Consider the following 25,822-nt stretch of genomic DNA (forward strand, 5'->3'; position numbering starts at 1 on the left):
GAGACAAACTGGAAGATATGGAAAATAGGGACCGTCGCAACAACCTACGACTGCGCAACGTCCCTGAAAAAAATCGAACCCAAGGACCTTGAAGATTTCGCATGCAAGTTCTTCTCCTCCTTAGACCCCATGTTCTCCAACCAACCAATACAGAGAGAAAGGGTCCATAGAGCTCTAAGACCAAGTCCAAAGGACTCTGACCCCCCCCCCCCCCGTGACGTTATCCTACGTCTCCTCTCCTTCAAGACTAAGGACATTATCACCAAGGCAGTCAGGAACTCTCCCTTCATATTCTTTGACGGTAACCGCATCCAAGTGTTTCAAGACCTCGCCCCATCAACTATTGCTAAACGTCGTGATCTTAGGGATGTGACACGCACCCTCAGGGAGAATGGCTATAAGTATCGCTGGGGATTCCCTTTCCATCTAATAGTTGAGGTGGAAGGTCATCAAGAGTCAATCCGCACACCCAACGAAGGGAAAGACTTGATCCACAAACTCAATCTCCCACGCTCTGACAGATCCTCTGGAGAAGATCCACAAACTTCATCTAGCCAACAACCTCCCTGATTTAACTCTCTGTCTTCCTCACTAGAGAGGATGTTAATACCTAGTCACATCTCTTAACTCATGTAACGTTATGTTCTGCATTGTATTGCACTCTGTTTTTTCCTTTTTTCCTATTGCATTGTTTGCATCCGTTCACTCAGGTTTGTTCTTGTTAAAATAACTTTTGCTGTACTACAGTATTAATCACTTCTGGTTGGCCGTTTCGCCAATAATCTATTATACTTAGATAATTTGCAAGACAGACGGGGGACACACCTTTTGCTCCCCTGGTCACGCACCCACACATATTGGGAACTATTCACTTATAGCTCTAAATTTACATTTTGATATACGAAACATTACTGCACTCCCGCACCAAGTGCCTTCATTTGTAAAGCTTTATAGGTTCATTTTACCTATCTTTAGTTTATCCAGATACTCAGGCACTTCACCTGTGGACTCTTCCTCTGCCTTTGAGGCCTGAGTCCACTTCCCCTACCCTCTCTCAACCTAAAACCTCTTCAACTTTTTCTATCTACTGTCCCTTTCTTCCTACGCCTTTCTCTCCTGGCGCATACTCTGCCCTTTCTTCTTCTTGGTGTCCCTCCCTTCCTCCCAATTACTGAACACATTGTCCTCAAAACAACCTAGCCCCCCTACAAAACAGCTATGTCTATCACTACACTTTCTCTCAATGTAAAAGGTCTGAACACTCCGCAAAAACGTTCTATGTTGCACCACACTATGCATAAACTAAAAGGTGATATTTTTTTACAGGAGACCCACTTCAAGGCTGGCGGCCATCCCTCCTTGTCCTCCAGAAATCACTCCACGGCTTACTACTCATCTCATACTGCTAAGAAAAACGGAGTGGCCATCCTACTCCGCAATTCTGTTCCCTTCGTTAAGTCAGAGATCAGGGACGACCCTGAGGGACGATTCTTGATCTTAACGGGAAGGATTGGACACTTAGACATCACCCTTGCTAATTTCTACGCTCCTAACACAGGTCAGGCGGCTTTTTTTACACACTTCTTCACAGAACTACATCGCTCATGCAAGGGTTTGGTCCTCTTGGGGGGAGACTTTAACACAGTTATGTCCCCCTCAATGGACAGATCAACTTCTAGGCGCCCCTCTTCCCTAGCCTCACACACCAAAAACCTGCTCAAGCAAACAACTGAAGCTGGCCTTTTTGACATTTGGCGAGCACTTTATCCCTCTTCCAGGGACTACACATTCTATTCATTCCCCCACCAATCCTATTCCAGAATAGATATGTTCATGTGTTGTTCTAACCTATTCCATCACATAAAGAAAGCTGACATAATCCCTAATACCTGGTCTGACCACTCAATACTCTCCCTCTCGGTCGACCTTTTTCAGAACCCCCGGGGCAGAACTTCATGGAGACTAAATGAGACATTACTTAAGCTACCGCACTTTAAAGAGCAAATAGCAGAAGCGTTAACAGATTATATTGACATCAACAATAACCTAGATGTCCCGATACCAACAATCTGGGAAGCTCATAAAGCGGTAATCCGAGGAAACATTATACAGTTCGCTTCCCGTAGGAAGAAAGAACGCAACGAGACATACAACAAGCTTTTCTCCCAGCTCAAAACCCTAGAATTACAACATAAGCAATCCAACTCTCGTTCTCTAGGACAGCAGATTCAAAAAATTAGAGGGGAAATTCAGGCTATATTGGCAGAGAAGACCGAGCGTCAACTCCGCTGGCTCAACCAATCCTTTTTACGAGAAAGGAGATAAGGCCGACACTCTCTTGGCCAAAAGAATTAGAGCTAAAAGGGCATCCCAAACAATCTCTTCCATTAGAAACAAGAAGGGAAACATATCTTATGATCCCAGGGTCATTAATGGCACTTTCCATGAATACTATGAAAACCTCTATAACCTGCACAAAGCTCAACACACCCCAGAAGCCTCTCCCCAGGCCATCAAATCATACCTAGACACATGTTCCATGCCCACCCTATCCCCTTATCAGGTCACATCTTTAAATCAGGAAATTACTGGGGAGGAAGTTTCCTTGGCCTTGAAATCACAAAAAAACTCCAAAGCCCCCGGCCCCGACGGCTTCATGATGCTCTACTATAAAACATTTTCTAAAGTACTTGTCCCCCATCTGACCCAATTATTTAACAACATACTACACAGCGGTAAATTCTATCAAGAGTCTACCCGCTCTACCATAGTGGTCATTCCCAAACCAAACAAAGACATTTTCTGTTGCTTTAGTTATCGCCCCATCTCATTAATCAACGCAGATGTAAAACTATTCGCTAAAGTCTTGGCAAACAGACTAAATAACTACATGTCGACCCTGATTTTCCCGGACCAAGTAGGTTTCATCCCCTCTAGACAAGCCCTAGACAATACTAGGCGCACCATAGATATTATGAACTATGTCAACCAGCACAAAATTCCCACAGTGATCCTAGCCCTTGACGCCGAAAAGGCATTTGACAGGCTTTCATGGCCCTTCATGTTCAACACCCTCAAACAATTTGGCCTGAAGGGCGAATTCATGTCGGCCATCCAAGCCTTATACCAGTTTTGACGAACGGACTACTATCCCCCACCTTCTCCCTGGGCAATGGCACAAGACAAGGATGCCCTTTGTCACCCTTACTGTACGCACTATGTATCGAACCCTTAGCTGCCGCCATAAGAAGAAAACCCAGACATCTCCGGGATTCAAATTGGCCCCCGACACTTCAAAATCTCACTATTCGCTGACGATGTCCTTCTGACACTTTCCAACCCCCTAATTTCGCTCCCGAATTTACTCAAGGAACTAAAGACATACGGTTCTTTATCAGATTACAAAATAAACAATTCTAAATCTGAAGCTCTTGCTCTCCAAACGCCTGACACGGTGAAACGCACCTTAGAGTCGTCATTTAATTTCCAATGGCGTCCTAAAGCGGTTCGCTATCTCGGGATCCAGATAACCAAGGAATATAGCCAACTGTTTAATGCTAATTATTCCCTCCTTCTAAACTCCATTAAAGGCAACCTCATAAGATGGGACCGACTATTCATCTACTGGTTTGGCAGAATAAATGTAATAAAAATGAACGTTTTACCCCGAATTCTGTATCTGTTCCAGACATTACCTATACCAGTCCCAGGGGCTTACTTAGCGAATCTCTAACTATTGTGTAGTAGATTTATTTGGCAGGGGAAAAAAATCGAGACTCAAAAGATCCTGTCTGGCCAAGCACTCACGATCAGGTGGTTGCGGATTACCGCTTTTTGACCAATATTACCACGCGGTTAACCTAAGCCATATAGTCTCTTGGCAGACACCAAAAACGCACTCACAGCAGAAGATAATCTCAGCTCCCTTCCCTGGCTTCCCCGTAGTCAGAGACCGGCCTCGACTTATTCTCACCCCACTCTACAGTTCACACTCAATCTATGGGATAAACTACACAGGAGATGGAAACTCACCTCATTTCCCTCCCCTCTCACCCCACTCTGGCACAATCCAGATTTCCCCCCCGGGAACTCCAAATCCTATGCTGTACCCTGGCAAAAAGCGGGGATTACTCAATTTACCCACATCTTAGGGACATATGCCCCCCAGTCCTTCCCGGACCTGAGAGAAAAGTATAAACTCCCGCTGTCCCTGTTTTTTGCTTACATTCAAATAAGAAGCTTTATACAGTCAAACTGCAGATCTTCTAAACACGTAGCCCCACGCCCTTTGAGAGATGCTGTACCAATCGAGTTGGAGCTCAGGGATTGATTTCCCTGATATATCACGTATACCTAAAACCAGAAAATAGTCCCATCGAATTGTTCGAGACCGCTTGGGAATTGGACATTGGCAAAACTCTGGATCAGGAGGGATGGTCCCGGCTCAGAACCAGGATCTCCAAGGTATCCATTAACACGTCGATTAAAGAAAACACATTTAAGGTCTACACAAGATGGTACCTGGTACCCACGAGACTTCACAAGATTTACCCAGGTACGTCAGATTTTTGCTGGAGATCATGCGGTGGGGTGGGATCTTTTTATCACATTTGGTGGACTTGCCCTTTTATATCCAATCTATGGGCGCAGGTTTCCGATTTTATCTCCAAAATCCTCAAGGTCGGGGTTTCCCCGGACCCATTGGTTATGCTACTATGTTCTCGAGACAAATCACTTAATAAGTTAAGCAATAAACTGGCACAAAATATATGTGCCGCAACACACCTCCAAATAGCTAAGAACTGGAAGTCATCTTGCCTCCCGAACCTTCATAGCATAACCTCCCAAGTTTGGTATATAGCTTCAATGGAATACATTACAAGCCTTCTCCATGATAAAATCAACAACTTCCACAAAACCTGGGATCCATGGTACTCCTTTCACCAGTCCCCTATGCCTGCCATCCAGTAACCTGTTCCTTCTCCTCATTCCGCCCTTTTAACCCCCTGTATCACCGCCCCCTCTAGATTCGATCTTTCTCTATTACTAAATCATCCCTAGTTCACCGTGAAGGTTTGACACCAACTCTTTCCTCATTTTATTCATTAGCATCTCTTCCGAGACATACGGCCTCCTGAGGGTGGGTTGCGCAGGCCGCCCCCTCCCTGGGGACTCCACTGAACCTCTTTTCTTCTTCTCTCTCCTCCCTCTTCTTCTCTCCTTCTTCCTATCTCTCTACCCCTCTCTCCCCCTCCTATAACTCATCCAAAACAAAAAAAAAACAACAACAAAAAGATAGTCTAGGGAACTGAGGGAAAGTAAATGTGCAATTTAGAACGCAACTAAGGATAATTTTGCCTGTACTCTCAGATTCTGTCCTATATTGTATATTCTTAAAATCTCTTCCTTCTTTCTCCCTACCCTGTCACACAACCATTTTGCATTATCTGTATTGTTGTCAAAAATAAAGAGTTTAAAAAAAAACATTTCATGCTGCGCCTAGCGCCGGTGAATCAACCCTTATTTATATAATTGCAATTGTACTTATTTTTGATATTGTGTGTATGTTGGAAAATGAAATATCTTTATTTTTGAGACCAGGGGAGGAAATTTGTTTTTTTTGTTTTGACTTTGCTAGAGAAAATGCATTATTTCTGAGGTATATACCTGATCCTTTGTTGAGGAAGGATTTTGTGTATTTTGGAGTGGAGACTCTTCTTTGGGAATGTGTATTCTGAAACTGTCTGAAGAAATGATCCATGTTAATCTCATGTTAATTAGACCTTTTGATGTGTGAGGGTCCAGCACCTGAAGGCACAGGAGGATTTAATTAGACTTGCTGTGTCTAAAACAAGATATAGAAAGTCACAGCAAGTTTTAGGATATCACATATAAAAGTGTAAATATTGTTCGCTTTGCAGTGCGTGTATATCCATATTTGGGTAAACACATTGCATTTTGATTCTAAAAATAGCTCAGACCTCAGGGGGCTGATTACCCTGTGAGGCGGTGTCCAAAAACTGTATAAAAAGCACTGTTTTGTATTGAAAATTGTTCTTCTTGTTTAATCTGACCTGCTCACTGGTATATTCAACCAGTGTGATCAAATAAACATTACTTGCTTCTAAGACCTGCTTGGAAACTTCTCTATCCCTGTGACCTACAGACATCTATAGACTTCTGGCAGCACCCAAGTTGTTACTGGCTTAGGAGGTATGTTGTTAAGATGAGGAAGAGGGAGAGACCATTAGTCTTAACCAGAATCTCCAATGCACATTCCTTTGGGCTATTGTTATTTACTGGACAAAACAGAGACATTTAAAATACTCCCTCCACTGAAACCTACATGCAATCAATAAATTTATTGCATGCAAGTTCCTGGATAGAAAAGATACCGCTGATGCCCACTGTAATTATTTGGACCAAGCTCCCTTTTTCTCCCAGCAACAAACCCTGTAGGAAGCGGGTGCATATGTCAGCAACATGGTGATGGCAGATGTGCCAGTAATGCACCCGGCAAGTCCCCTAATTCTCAGTTGACAATGTATAACAATTAAAGATTAAGCTGTGGTTGAGAATTGGACAAATTAAGAAACAAATTAAGGCAAATGTAAAATAAGCCAATTGCAAAATAATGCACTTACATAAAAAAGATAGAATGAATCCTGAGTTGTGTGTGCCACGTGCCACTGTGCAACTGGATAGGTAGCTCCACTGCTACTGGGGAGATGCCAGAAGAGGAGTTAAACCAGCCCAGTAAACATGCAAAGGTGCCAAAATGGGGTGGGGGTGGAGTCAGAGTATGTGAGGTGAAGAATGTACTAGAAGAGAATTTCAGGTTTGTGAGTGAACGGTCATTTGGAGAAGAGTGGAGCAGACTGCCAGACACCATTTCTGAGAGGAGTTGTGCTGAAAGTGACATTTAGAGAACTGTGAGGTAGATAAATTAATAATAATTAAGTAATTATTTGCTGGTCTGAGACTTGTGGCTACAGTTTAGTTAGACATGAAATTGGTGGAGAGACAGGACATTGCTTAGTTTCAAGGGTAATAGTGCAGGGAGAAACAGCCAGGGATTCTGTGAATGAGATATCTAGAAGAAATAGATTGCTTAATGCAAAGGAGATAAATTTCAGTGAGTAAACTGCAAATTTAAAGTGAGACATATTCTGGGAGCTACAAAAAAAAGAAAGAAAGCAGTGTAGGTTCTTCATTATAGCTAAAAGGGGAGAGCAGCTACCATTTTGTTTGCACCAGTTTCTACCACCATTTTTTAGAAATATCAAGTGATGGAGGAGCAGTGTTGGATGTTATATTCGTAAGGAACATATTTCTTTCTGGAAGAAAGATACTACAAGCCGTGTGTTACTGCCGTTTTTATGCTCTGCCAAGCCCAATGATTGAAGTGAGGTGTTATTCTTTTATTCATCTCAAATGCATACGTTTCTAAAGGCCTGAATCAAGTTAGCAAGGATCTATGCCTTTTATACTACAAGAGACCAAATATTTGGACATTTATTACTGCATTACTTTCTCACTGCATGATTTTTGTATTTCACTGTTTGAGCAAGTTCAAGTGTACCAGCAGCCTAAGTTTATTGAATACTGCCTGTGTAATTAAAGTATGGTATATGGTTTCTAGTAACTAGTGTTTAGCTGGCAAAAATAATAAGTGAGGTACCTCTTAGTGCAATAAAGCCTAGAAGACACGCTCTATAGTATGAAACACTGTTCATATACAGTATAAGTTAACCCGTGCATGATACTCATGCATTCTAGTCAAATCAAGCTACTTAAGGTGTTAAAAAGGTTCTTGTCATGCATTTGGCCCAGAGCCCAGGCCTCAACCACCAACCAATCCCAACTGTCACTTCTCCTTCAAGAAATATATATATATTTTTTTTAAATCTTTATAAACACTTTTAACAATTAACAAATTAAATTAACAAATTAAAAACATCTTAGTATACCAAATTTCAGCCCTTTCTGAATTTTTTTTCCACACACACTAAGAATTTAGTAGGTCGGTGTATAACTCCGCCCAGCAGGTGGCGCTGCAGCTTGGTTTTATTTTTTCCACACACACACAGACAGACTAACACACGCCACTAGACATTTATATTATAGATATTGGTGTTGTGTTTATCTTATTGCATTGAAATTCTTTCACTTGACCCTTTTATGTACATATTGCATTTTAGCAGTCCCCATGCATTAGAAAAAAAATGCCAATGTGGCTTCTAAAGACTAGCTTGAAGCATATCTCTTTGAGTTTCATGTTTGTGGTCATGTTATAGTGGTGGGCATGGGGTTCCCCAAGTTTACATGTTCACGGTCCCGGACACTCCCAAGATAAGAAGCCACGTATCAAGTTTTGGGTGCAGGCACTGAATAAGAGAGGCGAGATGAAATCCTACATCCACACCAATTACATACACCAATTCCCAGAGGAGACTAAGAAAGGGGTGCTATAATTATATTGAAGCCAAAAATACAGAGAATGACATTGGGATGGTATTTTCAGACAGTTGTAAATCAACCTACAGTGTAGCTAAGGACGTAGTATTTTCTATAGAAAAAATCTTAATCCCACTATATTAGCTTTTGCTAGGCCTCACATGCTAACACATTGAGCAACTTGCCCAATACTGCAGCATGTTTAGACTGACATCAACCCAGTTAAAGATCTCATTGAAGTCTATCAGATAATCAAATCATATTTGAAAAGAAGAGAGGAGAAAAAAAACGAAACAAAGAGCTTTAAGCATTGTACGATGGAGGGTAAATAATAAATTAAATTCCAGAATAATACATCGACAGATGGAAGGAAAGTCTAGGAGTAATTGTACAATCTTCAATTACCAAAATGAAAATGTCTTCAAATGACCAGCAGATGTACATGAATTAACAATAGTAAAGAAATGTAAACATGCATAGGATAACTATAGGTCTATGCAAAGAACATTCTATGTTGATACTGTATAAGAGAACTGTTTTGCTAGAGGGATTTTTTATTATTATTTCTTATTGTTGTGGAAGAGATAGAAGTAAAAAAAACAATTTAATTTGATGGACTTAAGTCTTTTTTCAACCACAAATTATATATAATATACAAGATTAATCCTGAGAAACTACAAGCTGTTCAGGATTTAAAGTTTCACACAATATGTTAAAATAGGGCTATCTGTAAATACCAGACCATTGTTGGCCTACAAATGCCAAAACTAAAATGAAGTTTAACTGTTTAAGGTAACATCTGCAGATATCAATACATTCTGACTGTGCATTTACTGTTGGGAAATACATTCAGTGAGAAGCCAGAATACCACATTGTAGCTAGAAATATCTAGTTTTCCCTCTTGAGAAAATATGATCCAATTCTTTTTATGAAAGACTATTTTTTGGTTTTCCAGATATAAAATGCTTTAGACATATATAGACTAGTAAAAATGCTGCATCTTAAAAAGTTCAATATTTGACTTTTACTCACCAACTTTTGAACAAGCATTCAGATATCAAAAGATTTACCTTGGACATCTTCTTACATGCACCCTCTGCGCTTTCAGCTTCTGCATGCTCCTTCGCTCCCTGTGTCAGATTAGTATAGTTCACCAGGCGACTAAGAAGTGAAGAGACTTTAGGGCGGATGTCCAGTTCCTCCTAAAAAGATGCAAAACCAAAGAACAGAGCCAGTGAGAGTCCAAATCCCATTTACTACAGACACCGACTTACTTACATCTCCCAAATTGCAGCAATCCCATAGATGAAAAGGGAGATATAAATATATATGTATAAATAAACTTTTCTAACAAATATTTTATAAGAAATTTCTTTCATTTTTGAATTGAGCATATATATATATATATATATATATATATATATATATATATATATATATATATATATATATATATATATATATATACTTACTATGTGCTCTCCTTAAGTGTAGTAGCCTCCATTATCTCATCTTCCAATGTCAGCTCATGGATATATATTTCTGGAAGACCATGTGATATTAAATTAGATAATGGTGTTGATTTTACGATTTAAGTCTTAATATTACAACTATTAAAAGTATGTTCAATTGTAAATACTGATAAAAAATTGAAGATTTAAGTTAAATTTATCTTACAATATATTAAAGTCTGGAAATGTATTCAGTGGACAATGTCTTCAAGAAATTTTTATCTCATGGACAAACCAGTTAATATATGTTTTTGGATTAATTTCTGTTCAAATTCAGGATTATTCCAAAATGGTATTAATATGTTTAGAAAGAAGATAAAATCTTCTTGTGCTGTAGTCCCAAATTCTACTATCCAAATTTAAAGTACGGGATAATTCTTTTGATGGTGGTCTTATTTTAGCTGGAATTCAAAAGATAATATTTTTCCCATCATCTCCTGTAATATTTATCCAAATTATTTTATTATTACAAGAATTTAAAAATATAATTTGTGATAGGTAGCTATATAGTATTTGTAAATATTTGGAAGGCTAATCAACCATTTTTACTTATGTTTTGTAGAATGCGATGGTTAGTTATTAGACTTTTGATGGCCAAATGAATTTATATGTATGATATTGAATAATTATCATAGCTTGAGAAAGAAGTCTTGTAGTAAGGAATTGAGACAAATACAATAATCTTAGAAGAATGTTCATATTAATTATAGCAATTCTCAAGTAATAAACATATTATTCCAATTTATTTTATTATATCATTAATAATTTTGAAAAATTTGCCACAAATAAATAATGTCTATAATGTAAATGCCCAAATATTGCATTTTATTATCCAACCACCAGAAATTGATTTTTAAAGGGGTGTCTGTGACTGGATCACTTGTAAATAACTTCTGGTATAAATTTATTTAGAGGAAATAGTGCAGGGTGCTTATTTATAGAATTGCACATGCACTTATTTTTGATATTGTCTATATTTTGATATAGGAAAACGTTATTTCTGAGACCAGGGTAGAAACTAGTTTTTTCTGTTTTAACCTTACTAAAGGGAATGCCTTATTTCTGATGTATATATCTGATACACTGAGCCTTTGTTTACAAAATATTTTGTGTATTGGGATGTGTTTTGTATGGAAGTGTCATTGTTTGGGGTTTGTAAGGTTGCTAGTGGAAACCTCCAATTAGGCATATGGGGAGGGAGTCTGATAGCAGGAATTGCTAACTAAGTTTTATGATAAAGTGTCAAATGCCTGCTCTGGTCAAAGGCCCAGCAGGGGGTCGTTACTGTGTGGCCTATTGTCAGAGTGTACAAACCTTTCTGAACATTGTAAACAGCATGTGATGCATGACATCACAGTGTCTCTAGAATTTAATAGATAAGTGTAAATATTGTTGGCTTTGCAATGCATGTAAATCCATGTTTGTGTAAACACATTACATCCCGATTCTAAAAATAACCTCTGTCTAAACTGTATAAAAGCACTGGCTTGTATTTAAAACTTGTTCTTCTGATTTCATCTGCCCTGAGTAAGCACTGGTACCTTCAACCAGTGTGAGAGCAAACAAACATCTTGCTTCAAAGACCTGCTTAGAAACATCTTCAATATTGCTGTTTTCCTGTGACCTACAGATTAGACCCAAAATGTAATCCTTTCCCGGCTGTCCTGAGATTTGGACCCAGCTTTTCAATACCATCGCTCTGCCTGCTACCCTGCAGCCCTGGTCAGTGTGATAGGCCAAGCTGGATCCATCCACAGCATCCCTGATCCAAGAGGTCAGGAATACCAGCCCAGGCACAAAAGCAACGACTTTCGCTAACAGCGTCAGTTTTCCAGAAGAAACCCGATTCTGGATGCCGATATAGGAGTCCAGTGGTGGCAGCATTACTGTCAGAATTACTATTATTTTCTTCTGTGTCCAAAACAAGATGCAGGAAATAACAGCAAGTTTTAGGATATCACAGATAAGTGTAAATATTGTTAGATTTGCATTGCATGTAAATCCATGTTCAGGTAAGCCCCTCCTATTGTGGCAAGAGGGCGCATTTGGGATAACGAAAGGGAACGGTGGCAAAGTAAGCACAGTCGGTTCCCATCAACAACAGACAGGGTGGCATAGGCGGTCCATCCTGTCACAGTTGGTAAAGGAAATATCTTTATTTCTGAGACCAGGGGAGGAAATTAGTTGTGTGTTTTAACTTTGCTAGAGGAAATGCATTATTTCTGAAGTATATAGCTGATGCAATAAGCATATGTTTAGGAAGGCTTTTGTGTATTTTGTGATAGGGAAATGACTTGTTTGGGGTTTTGTAACATTTTTGGGGAATTTTCAAGTCAGCAATAGAGAAGGGTATTCTGCAACTGTCTGAAGAAAGGACCCATGTTAATCTCATGTTAATTAGACCTTTTGATGTGTAAGTGTCCAAACACCTGATGGCAGAGGAAGGTTTAATTAGAATTACTGTTAGATTTCCTGTGTCCAAAACCAGGTGCAGGAAATCACAGCAAGTTTTAGGATATCACATATAAGTGTAAATATTGTTAGCTTTGCAGTGCGTGTAAATCCATATTTGGGTAAACACATTGTATTTTGATTCTAAAAATAGCTCGGACCTCAGGGGGCTGATTACCCTGTGAGGCTGTGTCCAAAAACTGTATAAAAAGCACTGTTTTGTATTGAAAATTGTTCTTCTTGTTTCATCTGACCTGCTCACTGGTACCTTCAACCAGTGTGAGCAAATAAACATCACTTGCTTCAATGACCTGCTTGGAAACTTCTTTATCCCTGTGACCTACAGACATCTATAGACTTCTGGCAACACCCAAGTTGTTACTGGCTTAGGAGGTATGTTGTTAAGGTGAGGAAGAGGGAGAGTCCATTTAGTCTCAACCAGAATCTCACAGATAAGTGTAAATATTGTTCGATTTGCATTGCATGTAAATCCATGTTCGGGTAAATATATTACATCCCGATACTAAAAAGAGCTCAGACCTCAGGGGGCTGGCTTACCCTATGAGGCCGTGTCAATTTTTTTTTTTAAAAAAAGCACTTTGTATTGAAAATTTTTCATTTTGCTACATCTGTCTGCTCACTGGTACTTTCAACCAGCAAATAAACATCACCAGCTTCAAAGATCTACTTGGAAACTTCTCTATCCCTGTGACCAACAGATTAGACCCAACTCTAATCTGATCCCAGCTGTTTTGAGGTTTGGACCCAGCATTCCGGTACCACCGCTCTGGAAGCTACCCAGCAGCCCTGGCCAGTGTGATAGGCCAGGGGGGATCCATTCACAGCAACCCTGATCCATAGGAAGAGGTCAGGGGTACCAGTCCAGATACACCAGTAACAGGGAACACTAGCAGCGTTAGTTACCCAGAAGAAACCAAATACTGGATGCGGGTAAGGAGTCCAGTGATGGCATCATTTGTAAGCCCCTTCCACTGCAGTTAGAGGGCGCATTTGGAATAACGAAAGGGAACGGTGGCAAAGTAAGCCCAGCCGGTTCTCAGTTACAACAGACAGAGTGACATAGGCGGTCCATCCTGTCACACACATTTTATGTAACTCATGCAAGTTTATATTCTGAAACTTTATCTATTTATTTTTAAATCTGTCTTGTTATGTATGTTGTCATCTTTGTTTTTATAACCTGTAAGCATTGAACTTTATGTATATTAAATCTAAAAATGTAATAGTGATGTCCTTATTGCTGCAAATGAATTCACTTGCTGTTTATTATTATTGTAGATTTGTAAGGCGCCATAGTGCTCCGCAGCACCGTACAATAGGGAAAACAGTACATACATAAAACGGGGACATACAAGGTAGACAAAATAAACACAGACATGAAAACAAAGGGTATGAAGGACCCTGCTCCTTTTATAGAGCTTATATTCTAAATGGAAGAGGGCACAGTTGAAACAAGAAGAGCTAGTGTGGCTTAGAGTGGAGATTGGGATAGTTGTGAGGGTGTATTAGTGTATATAGTGTTATCGAGGATAAGGTCACCTCTAAAAAAGAGATGGGTTTTCAAGGAGCTTCTAACCATTTCAAAGCTGTGAGAAAGTCTGATTGACCATGGCAGGGAATTCTATAAGTGAGGAGCAGCACGGGAGAAATCTTGTAAGCAGGAGTGAGAGGTGGTTATCAGAGATAAGAAATTGCGAAGGTCAGAGGTAGATCTAAGAGGGCCGGAGGAAAAGTATTATGATATGAGATTTGAGATGTATGCAGGGGTAGTGGCGTTGAGGGCTTTAGCGGTAAGGGTGAGTAATATTTTTTTTAAAAAAAAAAAAAGGGTTTTTTTGCAATGTCACATTAACAAAAGAAGACGATTGACAGAGTTAATACACTTATCAAGATTAGTCTTTATAGTCTCAAATAGTCTCAAATCTTTATCCGGAGGAACCTTATCTTCCACAGGCTGAGTATCAGATCTTTCCTGAATTCTCCCGGCTAAAAGTACAGTATGATCTTGCTTTGCTGGGCTTGGGCCCAGACAAGGCCTCAAAGCCTGGGGAGTTTCCTTCCCTCCTCCTCAAGCATCCTCCATCTCTTGTGGGCTTATCCCAGGCATTGCTCTGGTAATAGCACAGCTCAGCAAAACACCTCTTCACTCGAAGGCAGCTGAATCCAGAATGAGGCTGGATCAACCCTAGCTCAAGATTTTCCTGTACCTCTTTGTATATATTTTCTGTGACTGGATCACTAATAAATAACTTCTGGTATGAATTTATTTAAAAAAAATCGTGCAGGGCGCTTATTTATATAATTGCGCATGCACTTATTTTTATATTGTATATATTCTGAGATAGGAAATCGTTATTTCTGAGACCATGGTTGAAACTCGTTTTTCCAGTTTTAACCTTACTAAACGATATGCCTTATTTCTGATGTATATATCTGATACAATAGGCCTTTGTGAATGAAGGTCTTTGGTGTATTGGGATGTGTTTTGATTGGAAGGCTCATTGTGTGGGATTTGTAAGGTTACTAGTGGAAATCTCCAATTAGGCATGGGGAGGGAGACTGATAGCAGGAATTGCTAAATAAGTTTTGTGATGAAGGGTCAGATGCCTACTCTGGCTAAAAGCCCAGCTGGGGGTCGTTACTGTGTGGCCTTTGTCGTTCAAACCGTTCTGAACAGTGTGGATATCACAGCGTTTCTAGAATTTCCAATGCATGTAAATCCATGTTTGTGTTAATAGAGTACATCCTGATGCTAAAAATAGCCGGTGTCTGAACTGTATAAAAGGCACTGGCTTGTATTTGATACCTGTTCTTCTGATTTTCATGTGACCTGATCACACTAGTACCTTCAACCAGTGTGTGAGAGAAAATAAAAATCTGCTTCAAAGACCTACTTAAAAACATCTTCAATATTGTTGTATTCCTGTGACCTGTAGATTAGACCCTAAATATAATCCGTTCTCCGGCTGTTTCGGAGGTTGGACCTAGCTTTTCCGGTACCACCGCTCTGCCTGCTACCCTGCAGCTCTGGTCAGTGTGATAGGCCAGGGGGGATCAATCCAAAGCAAGCCTGATCCATAGTAAGCAACAGACAGGGTGGCATAGGCGGTCCACCCTGTCACAGGGGTCTTTTTGGACAAACAAGTGACTCTCTTCGCTGAGTCAACTTAGTTAAGCAAGTCAGTCGGGCCCCAAGACTCGGATTAGAGGCACAAGTCTGGGGTGCTGGGGTTGTGGGACAATTCATCCTTAAAATTAGCGGTTTTCCCGCAGCTGTAGCACTTCCTGTCCAGCCTGGGCTACGGAGGTCTCTGATAAATCCAAGGGACAGGGCGGGGCGGTGGCTGGCGAATGGGATTCGAAAAGTTAGGTACTTGCTTTTGGGGGTAAGTAGAAGAGGGTTCTCACCCTGTTTGTACAGTCCTTTGGGGTTGCCTGTTAACCTGGCGCTTCTGCCATTGTGGCCTCACTGCCACATACTGATCAATACAGTCCAATACCCACTCCTTCACCTTCGGCAGGCACCAGCAGTGAAATTGTTCTCTGCAAATTAAGTCCACTAATCCCTCCCAGAACTTGACGTCAGATCCATCAATCCATCTTATCGTTAACTACCGCAACTGGTTGGTAAATTTCTCATGGGTGCTTCCTATTATGGGTGCTTTTAGCCAAGTCCCGAAACTTCTGTCAGTAGATCTCTGGGGTAATAACAAAACGCTTAAGGAGGGCCCGTTTTACCATGTCGTAGTTGCAGACAGCTTCCTCATCTGCTGACCCTTATTGCGCATACTAGGCCTTCAGTGCCTTTTTCATTTTACTCCTTGTAGCGGTGTAAGGAATTTCTAACTTCTGTCAAAGATATTTTATTTTGGATGAAGACAATTTATTAATATCAAAATATTTACATTGTTTTATCTTATTTTAGTATATCATTAATATTTGATGTGGTATTATTATGTCAATTGGAGCCTTGTGTGTGAGCTGATGAGAGGGATTTGAGCAGGAATGAAGGAGTTAATTCAAAAAGAACAGATGTTTCCAATCAAGAGAGATTGAACAAAGACTTACACAGAACTTCTTCGAATTTCTCCATTGCATCCCGGAGAGCTAAAAGGATCAGTATATGCTTATATACCTTCTCAGCCAATTGTAATATGATATTTGTAAAGTGTAGTACAACCTACTTTTGCTGGTACTAAAACTAATTGTCTGGAATGTGAACAGACAGAGTTTTCAGAGACTGAAAATGAGCGCAAGCTTTTTGTTTTGTAAATAAACAATGATATAATTTTATTCTTAAAGTCTCTTTTGCTGAAGAAATTAAATTATTACTTTAACAGTTCTTTGCTTTGCACAGTATCTCAAGGTCTGCCTTTGACATTTTACTGTGTGGGGTCTAGGTTCATATAAATGATGGAAAAGTTATCTTATTATTTAGGGCCCTTAAGCTATAATCATAAAACTAAGCTAATCAGAAATAAGTTTTAAGGTATTAACAAATATAATGCTTGAATGCTCATAACAGCCAATGTTTATCTGTCAGAAGGTAGCTTATTTCTTTAATTCAAATTCAGATATTTTCGTGTTAATGTTCTGTCTGGATAAAAGGGACAACCACAACACATTGCTAAAATGAAGAAGTGCGCTAACCTCAGAACATTCTAGATTAAAAAACAAGAAGAATCAAAAGGATATTGAGAAATATCAGAAATCACCATGCTGACGACAGCCATTATTTTATGCTTATTTTGCCATACTGCAGAAAATTCCATTTCCTCTTATTACCAGTTTCGATGTATCTGTTATTCTTGCAAAATATATCTATCAAAATAGTACACTGATAATTGATTGGTTAATTTACACTGACGCGATTATGACGCGATAATGTTTATAAAAATGAGCTATTTTAAGGAATAAAGCGGTTCAATTTGGACACCAGACAGCTCGTGTGGTCTCTTTTCTTTGAGCTGATCGATCATATACATCATACTGCTGATACAGGATTATACATATTAACTTTGGCTTGTCAATTGCAGGTTAAGTATACCTCTGTATAACAATACAGGAGTTTCAGCCCTGACAACTGTACTTCGACATCCTGTGTGTTCTGCTAGCTGCAGTTATTCCTCTCCTGAATCAGTCAGGAAAGCCGAGTTGGCTTTCCTGACTGGTACACAAAAAGCCGCCTGCGGTTATCCAGCCACTTGCCACCAGAAATCTGTGACAGGATGGAACGGCTATGCCACCCTGCCTGATGTTGCTGGGAACCGGCTGGGCTTACTTTGTCACCGTTCCCTTTGGTTATCCCAAATGCACCCTCTCACCGCGGTGAGAGGGGTTTACAAACACTGCTACCACTGGACTCCTTGCCGGCATCCAGAACCGTGTTTCTTCCGGATAACTGATGCTGTGAGTGTATCCCGGTACTGGTGTACTTGGGCTGGTATACCTGACCTCTTGCCTTCAGATCAGGGTTGCTATGGATGGTTCCCCACTGGCCTATCACATTGGCCAGAGCTGCAGGTAGAGGGCAAAACGTTGGCACTGGAATGCTGAGTCCACCTCAGATCAACCGGAGAACGAATTCGATTTTGCTATAATTTGTAGGTCACAGGAACATACAGCAGGGTAAGTAGTCATCAAAGCAGATTCTTGAAGCAAAAGATGGTTTAATAGCTCAAGATGTACAAACAAGGACAGTTCACACTCCAGTCTGTGGTACTAGTGATCTTTCCAGAAATATAGATGGTACAAGAATGATACCTTACATGCTCAAACAGCTCACTTTTATACAGTTCTGACATAACTCCCACTGATCCGAGATGGTTCTGCAACGTCTGAGCTATTTTTAGTATCACGATACAATAGTTTTTTCCAAACATGGATTTACGTGCAATGCAAAGCTAACAATATTTACACTACTCTGTTATTTTTACATGATCCAGCCACAAATAAGTTATTTATAAGTGATCAAGCAACACTTGTTACATTTGTTTGTCAGTTATATATAAATGATGGTGTAACGGGATGGAAAAGCTTGGGTACAAACCTCAGAGGCAGCCGGAGAACGGATTAGATTTAGTTTCTAATCTGCAGATCACAGGAATACAACAATATTGAAGATGTTTTCAAGCAGGTCTTGAAGCAAGATGCTTATTTGCTCACACTGGTTTGAGATACCAGTGATCAGGTCAGATGAAAATCAGAAGAACACTTTTCACATACAAGCTAGTGCCTTTTATACATTTCAGACATGGCTATTTTTAGCATCAGGATATACTCTATTTACGCAAACATAGATTTACATGCATTGCAAAGCTAACAAACTTTGCGCTTATCTATGAAAGTCACTCTGGAACAAAGGCCACACAGTAACGACTCCCTGCTGGGCCTTTGGCCAGAGCAGGCATGACACTTCATCACAAAACTTTGTTAGCACTTCCTGCTAACAGACTCCCTTCCACATATGCCTAATTGGAGGTTCCCACTAGCAAAGGCCTATTGTATCAGATATATGCATCAGAAATAAAGCAATAAAGCATATCCTTTAGTAAGGTGAAAACAAGAAAAAACAGTTTCTACCCTGGTCTCAGAAATAATGATTTCCTATCTCAGAATATATACAATACAAATAAAAGTGCATATGCAATTATATAAATAAGCGGGTTGTGTTATTTCCCTTAAATAAATTCATACCAGAAGTTATTTATCAGTGGTCCAGTCACAGATGGTAACACTCACATCTCACAGACAATAATTTATACATAATACATTAAAGATCGTCTAATTAAAAAACAGGAACAAGAAAGAGTTAAAGAAATAAAGCTGTCACTAATCATGGACATTTCAGAATTTAAACAATATAGAAGTTTCTGTATTTATACAATATCACAAAAAATATAAGAGCAAGTCACATACATTTAATAAAAACACATATGAAGGCTCACCTCAAATAAAGCCAAATTCTTATCATAGAAGTCCATGCCTGTGTTTGTCTCTGAGCTTTTGAGAAATGGACTATTTTCTTTGAGGCTCCCATGACCTGCAAATAGATAAATTATATAAAATAGTTACAAAATTTCAGTACGTTATGACTACCAAACACAAATGTGCATTTTTCATAGCCATCCTTAACAGTACACGATATAAACTAACAGGTAAAAACTTGCTAATCAGGCCTTTTGATGTGTGAGGTTTAACTTGGAGACTGGAAGGTTTAATTTAAAACGTGCTGCTACATTTCGTGCATCTCAAAGACGCAGAATATCACAGCAAGGTTTTTAAGATTTTCATAGCCAAGTATAAATATTAGTGGCTTTGCAATTTATGTGAATCAATGTTTTGGTAAACAGGGTTACATCCTGATGCTAAAAATAGACTATTTCTGAACTGTATAAAAGATGAGCTGTGAGAACATGTAAGTGTTCTTCTGACTTCAACATCTGACTTGATCACTGGTACCTCAACCAGTGTGTGTCAGCAAATAAACCATCTTGCTTCAAAGACCTGCTTGGAAACATCTTCAATACTGTTGTATTCCTGTGATCTACAGACTAGACCCTAAATCTAATCCGTTCTCCGGCTGTCTCTGCGGTTTGGACCCAAGCTTTTCCAGTACCACCATTCTGCCTGCTGCCCATGCAGCCCTTGTTAGTGTGATAGGCCAGGGGGGATCCATTCACAGCATCCTGGATCCATAGTAAGAGGTCCGGAGTTACCAGCCCAGGTACATCAGCAACGAGACGCGCTAGCAGTGTCAGTTACCCAGAAGGAACGCGGTTCTGAGTGTCATAGAAGTACTGATATTTTTTTATATTGTGTGTATTTTGGTATAGAAAATGTAATGATTTGTAATGTATTATGCCAGGTCAGAGCAAGTCTGTTTTGTTGATAGCAGGAAATGCTTAGTAAGTATATGTGTATAATAAAGGTAAGAGTACATACCCTGTGCTGGGCCTGGATCCCCTTCACCCTCTGGCAGCTGAACGGACTTAACAACCAGCCTCCTGAAAGCAAAGAGCTTCAACTAGCGACAGGGCAGGGACCTGGTACTATTTTCGGCCAGGGAGCAGAGCCAGACCCCCGGAGCAGGGTCCCTGGAAGTAACTTTGGGGTGGGAAATTTAAAAGCTAAATCTCTCGCCCCAGAGAGGCACCAAGGGAGGAGAGTGGGTTGTGCCTCCCTCTCCCTGGCAGCTCGTGGACAGGGGGGGGGAAATACTCCCCCCTGCCACTAGCAGCAATGTTAAAGGTGTTAAACCTCTCTGGGTTGATTCACGTGCAGGCTGCATGAATCAACCCAGACTGGTTAAAGGGATTACCTCCTGCTAAGACAAGTCTGTGACTGGATCAATTATAAATAACTTTTGGTAAAAATGCATTTAAAGCAAATAGCGCAGGGCACTTATTTATGTAATTGTTATTTAAACCTATTTTGATATTGTGTGTGTGTATGTTGAGGGATAGGTAATTATTATTTCTGAGATCAGGGAAGAAATTGGTCTCTTGTCTAACCTTGCTATAGGATATGCCTATTTCTGATGTATATATCTGACACAATGAGCCTGTGTTTACCAAGCCTCTGGTGTGTTGTGATTTGGGGAAGTGGCTTGTTGTGGGTTCTTCTGTTGTTCTGTGTGAATATGTATTCTGAACGGTCTGATGAAAGGCCACATGTTAATTAGACCTTTTGATGGGTGAGGTTTAACTTGGAGACTGGAAGGTTTAATTTAAAATGTGCTGCTACATTTCCTGCGTCTCAAACAAAAAGATGTAGGAAATCACAGCAAGGTTTTTAAGAATTTCATAGCCAAGTATATTAATAGTTTTGCAATGCATGTAAATCAATGTTTGTGTGAATAGAGTATATCCTGATTTTAAAAATAGACTATTTCTAAACTGTATAAAAGATGAGCTGTGTGAGTATGTAAGTGTTCTTCTGATTTTCATCTGACCTGATCACACTGCTATCTTCCACCAGTGTGTGTGAGCAAATAAACCATCTTGCTTCAAAGATCTGCTTGGAAACATCTTCAATATTGCTCTTTTCCTGTGATCTACAGATTAGACCCTAAAATCTAATCCGTTCTCCGGCTGTCTCTGCGGTGTAGACCCAAGCATTTCCAGTACCACCGCTCTGTCATAGCTAAGTATAAATATTAGTGGCTTTGCAATGCATGTAAATCCATGTTTGTGCAAATAGAGTAAATCCTGATTCTAAAAATAGACTATTTCGGAACTGTATAAAAGATGAGCTGTGTGAGCATGTAATGTATCATTCTGATGTTCCACCTGACCTGGCCACTGATACCTTAAATCAGTGAAACTGTCCTTGTCAGGACACTAAACATCACTCTGCTTCAAAGACTTGCTTGACAGCTTCTTCAATATTGCTGTAATCCTGTGACCTCCCGATTAGACCCTAAAATCTAATCCGTTCTCTGGCTGTCTGAGGTTTGGACCCAAGCTTTTCCAGTACCACCGCTCTGCCTGCTACCTGCAGCTCTGGTCAGTGTGATAGGCCAGGGAGGATCCATCCACAGCAACCCAGATCCATAGTAAGAGGTCAGGAGTACTAGCACAGGTAAGCCAGCAACGAGACACGCTAGCAGCATCAGTGACCCAAAACGAACGTGGTTCTGAGTGCCATAGAAGGAGCTCAGTGGTGGCAGCAGGCCCCTCCCACTGAGGCAGAAGGGGCGTATTCGTAGTAACGAAAGGGGACGGTGGCAAAGAAATCCCAGCCGGTTCCCAGCAACGGCAGACAGGGTGACATAGGTGGTCCATCCTGTCACAGCTGGGTTTTCCAGACATACAGGCTTTTAATAGATCTGCCATGTTTAGGAACATTTCAGATTGGTTGTTAGGTATAGAACACTTTACTAATAAATCCCTGGAAGAGGAATGTTTTCACTCTTATGCGCCATCCGCATTGCTTCATTTGCCCAAGGCAAAGTTACAATCTACAAAATTAAACAACATACTGTTTAGAGATACATATACCGACTGGGTAAATAGAAAGCTAAAAAGTAACTCAAAATACACAAAATACTTACCACTCTGAGGTAACCCAGAATTCTCAGCTTCACTTGAAAATAAAATGTTCAAATTTTGCATATAGTAGGGTATTATGGCGGTGAAGGATATTTTTGATCCAGGAGGCACTCTGTACTCTTTTCAGCAGTACGGGAAATGCATGCATTTCCACAGTCATTTCTATATTTACTTGCAAGTTCGACATTATGCTTTAAGCAAATAACGAACATTGGTGCTAAATGATGTAGAGGGCACAGGTGATTTGGAGGCAATCCTGGTTTTCTCTAGAATGAATAGATTTAAGAATAAATACTTGTATACTGATCTAATTGATGCTGAACTTGATAATGTTTGGTTCAAAATGTGGGAATCTTGGAAGCAAGACCTCCCGGATCTCCGTCCCCATGGAGAGATTCTACACTATACGAAACATATAATGAAAGCCCTCAGCTCTGCCAGACTTCAAGAGGTCCATATCAGAACAATTAATAGGGCGTATATATCGCAGATACAGAGGAGACATATAGTGACAACAGATTTGGGCATATGCCGTAAGTGTCAGAAGTCCCAAGCCTCATTAGTACACAATTTGTGGTCCTGTCCAAAGATCACTAGATTCTGGAATAAACTGGTAGCATTTGTAAACTTCACTTTTGAAACACAGGTATCTTCTAATTATAACGTGTTATTATTCACAGTTTTTGATGCCTAGAAAGACCAGATAAAAGATTTACAAATTAAACCGCTACATACAGTTAAAATCACCCTGGCAAAGAAAGCCATCTTGAGCAAATGGACCTCTCATATAATTCCATCGGTAATGGAGGTAAAATCGGAGCTGATGGAAACTTTGTATTTCGATAGAAGAGCCACCTTCTACGACTTGGAGAAAGGGGTCAAGCATTTCCATGCAAAGTGGGGTGCTTATATAGATATCCTTGAAGAACCGACCCAGCTTCATATCATGCAGGTCTTTGAAGGAACTAGGTGGCCTCTGCTGAGAAATTTAGGAGGATGGAGGTTGGGTGTAATTCTATTCAGATTGGAATAAAGTAGTAACTGACTAAAGTAGATGGTGCTTCTACTGGTGCTAGTTTTGAACAATAGGAAGGGTATTGAAAATTATGAAATGAATAGCGGGATGTTCCAGATATCACTCCTTGCTTATACGGCTGATCTCGCCCCCCATATTCTTGCCTCTTTCTTATTTCCCATGCTTTTCTCCCTTTTTCCTCCCATAGTGACTGTACTATGTAAAAATAAAAACTTTATTTATACTGTGAAAGAACTTCTAGGTCCTCAGTGATGATGGTAATAATATGTGAAGGAGTTAAAAATCTTGGTATTTGCCTTACAAATACATTCAGTGTAATCACTAGCTCCAGCCTTGACCTATCTCAAAGACCCCGGATGGAGGCCTAGCACATGGGATAATGGATGATGACATTGGGAGTACTGGCTCCAGTGAAAGTTGATAAGAACCCATAAAAGTGACATGAAGAGAACTAACTAGCTTTGTCAGAAGATTTATATTTACTCAGGAAAATATCAATTATGTGTTTCTATTCTATAACCAGATCAAACGCTTTTTCATGTATAAATGTGCCCCACTAACAAACGAGCACAGCTCAGTATCTATCTTGACACTGGCATGTCTGTGTCCTGCTTACTGATCTCCTGGTTAACCAGCATCTTATCTCACCGATATCTGAAGGGACTTGATAAAGGAGAGGTAAAATTACCCTAACATTACATGGGGGCTCGAATAGCCGGGATCTCAGACAACCTATACAGATGACAAATAACGCTTGCAGCATCAGCTAGAATCACGGACAGCTGAAACCCGTACTATGAGTAAATTCAGCTGTGATTTTTTTTCCACTGATTTACTCTCTGTGCAGTATTCTTGTTGTGTGTCTAAAAGCTGTTCATCTGTATATGGTAAGAGAGATTTCCTGAACCCAGATATCTGTTTGAAAGCATAAAAAGCGCTAACTATATGGTTGAATTTACTCACAATTGCATTTTAATAATTCATTTGGTTATTGCTCAGACTGTTCATGTGCCGTTATACTTAGAAACCATTCTGATGATACTGTTCTACACTGGAAGCTGTAATTGATAGAACTGTTTTTGGATGTGTTAATCAAGTTAATCACATACCCTTTGAAGGGAAGCCTATCTGTCTGTACAGTATAAAGAAATTACTACCTGGGTTACGTAATGAAATTGTAAAAGTATATTCTGATGATTATGAAATAAGAAAGCAAAAATGGCTACAGCTGTAACAGAAATTTGCATGATAGTTCTAATTGTATGTTATCTGATTATATTTCTTTGTATAGTATGCAAATATTTTTCAGCCGGAATAGAAGGAATTAAGAGGTTTTTGAATGGTGGTATTGAGGTACAATTAGTTATCTGTATTTTACAGATAACTGCTATAAGAGTGCATGCGGTAAAGCAACCCAACAGTACAGTATAGTCAGAAATTGATCAATTCTGAATACTTGGGTGCACAAGCTAGCGGGGTTGTTGGGTTTATAAAACCCACAAAGGTACAGGAATACAGAGAAGTAAAGAAATTTAAAAAAAAAAAAAAAAAATCAACAACAAATATTTAAAAACAAATATTTGACAGAGCAGGTTTCCCACTAGAGGGCACACTGGATACAGAAAAGTGGAAAAGGTTTCAAAACACCAATAAAGCATGGATAAGCAGAAAAGGACAAGCAGATGTGGTTAACATGTGGTATACATTATCATTAGAGATGAGAAAAAAGAAAAGAAGAGAGGAGAGGATGCACAGATAGGTACAGGTCTACTAGACATGCCACCACCTTATGTGTACCCTACAGCTCCACCGCAGCAACCAGACAACAGACAAGATACACCAGTACCTCAACAGGAAGGTCACATAGTACAGTTTGCAGCACAAAAGGGGGCATTCGCAATTAGAAACTCATTCAGTGACCCCAGTGGATGCAGGTAACACTCCATCAATCACGTTTCAAACCCCAAGTCAAATCCATTCTCAGTCTGCTAATAAATGATTATCCTGAGAGACAGTGTTTGCAATGTGGAATCTAATGCACCTCCTTGTACAGATAATTATTGCAGGAGAAAGGAAAATGTTTCCAAGATACCAATGATGGTAAGCCGGTTGAAGGATCACAATATCAGTCCATTAAGAGAAACAACAAATCAGGGGGTGAGAAGGAGAATAACATTGGATAAGCAGGTATTGCATGCTCACACTAATATGTATCCAGTCAGATTATTATTATTATTAATTTTTATTTATTGGGCACCACTAGGTATCCGTAGCGCCGTACAGGGACAGACAG

The 25,822-nt window shown here is 39.8% G+C and overlaps 1 protein-coding gene across 2 annotated transcripts in view; it reads right to left on the bottom strand.

Annotated features, from left to right (window-relative positions):
- SLC12A4 (solute carrier family 12 member 4) overlaps positions 1 to 25,822 on the bottom strand; it is a 1,264,335-nt gene that overhangs the window by 142,209 nt on the left and 1,096,304 nt on the right. Inside the window, exons 3-4 of one of the 2 annotated variants that reach the window (XM_075188832.1) lie at positions 19,389 to 19,483; positions 9,529 to 9,660 (exon numbers count right to left, since the gene is read on the bottom strand). In XM_075188832.1, coding sequence (XP_075044933.1) covers positions 9,529 to 9,660; positions 19,389 to 19,483 — 227 coding nt within the window. The remainder of the gene's footprint in view (positions 1 to 9,528; positions 9,661 to 19,388; positions 19,484 to 25,822) is intronic. The other variant, XM_075188833.1, reaches the window with a different exon arrangement.

This window comes from Mixophyes fleayi, chromosome 10, assembly GCF_038048845.1.
Source record: "Mixophyes fleayi isolate aMixFle1 chromosome 10, aMixFle1.hap1, whole genome shotgun sequence".
Lineage (NCBI taxonomy): Eukaryota > Metazoa > Chordata > Amphibia > Anura > Limnodynastidae > Mixophyes > Mixophyes fleayi.